The 678-nt window shown below is 45.7% G+C and overlaps 1 protein-coding gene across 1 annotated transcript in view; it reads right to left on the bottom strand.

Annotated features, from left to right (window-relative positions):
• The window catches only part of LOC111662537 (uncharacterized), a 43,470-nt gene that overhangs the window by 26,762 nt on the left and 16,030 nt on the right, over window positions 1–678 (bottom strand). The window contains exon 10 of the mRNA XM_087176668.1: window positions 463–570. Coding sequence (XP_087032794.1) covers window positions 463–570 — 108 coding nt within the window. The remainder of the gene's footprint in view (window positions 1–462; window positions 571–678) is intronic.

Below are 678 nucleotides of genomic sequence, written 5' to 3' on the forward strand. Positions count from 1 at the left end.
AGTCTTTCATGTTTGACCAGTTTCATGATGTAACAGTCTGACAGCCTCAACACTCATCAGTCAACATCAGGGCTGTGTGATGTCACACATTTCAGTGAGTGAGCGGCAGCTGCCCGTCAATGGAAAATACAGCATCGATCTCATTGGTTCAAGATCAGGAAGTGATTGCAGGAAGTAGTTTGACTTTACTGACAACACACACACATACGTACACATACGCACAGACACACACTCACACACACACTAACACACACTAACATACACTCACTCACACACACACTAACACACACAAACACACACACACTCACACACACAGACACACACTAACACACACAAACACACACACACACACGCACACTCACACACACACACAGACACACACACACACACACTCACACACACATACGCACACACACACACACACATACGCACACACACACACACACAGACACACACACACACCTCCGATGATGGATCTCTTCATATATTGTCCAAGACCCACGATGCCACCAAGAGAAACAACCAGGAGAACCAGGAGAACCCAGAATTCAACCAGGCTGGAGAACGGTTCTGTGGACAAGATAAATATAATTGAAAAACCGTTAGTTCTGATCCAGTGATGTGATTGGACAGAGTCAGAGTCACGGATCACTCCTCTTCACAGCTGTTCTATTAACC

This window comes from Seriola lalandi, unplaced genomic scaffold, assembly GCF_002814215.2.
Source record: "Seriola lalandi dorsalis isolate HSWRI2012SDOR001 ecotype SW California unplaced genomic scaffold, Sedor1 jcf7180002054564, whole genome shotgun sequence".
NCBI classification, from domain to species: domain Eukaryota; kingdom Metazoa; phylum Chordata; class Actinopteri; order Carangiformes; family Carangidae; genus Seriola; species Seriola lalandi.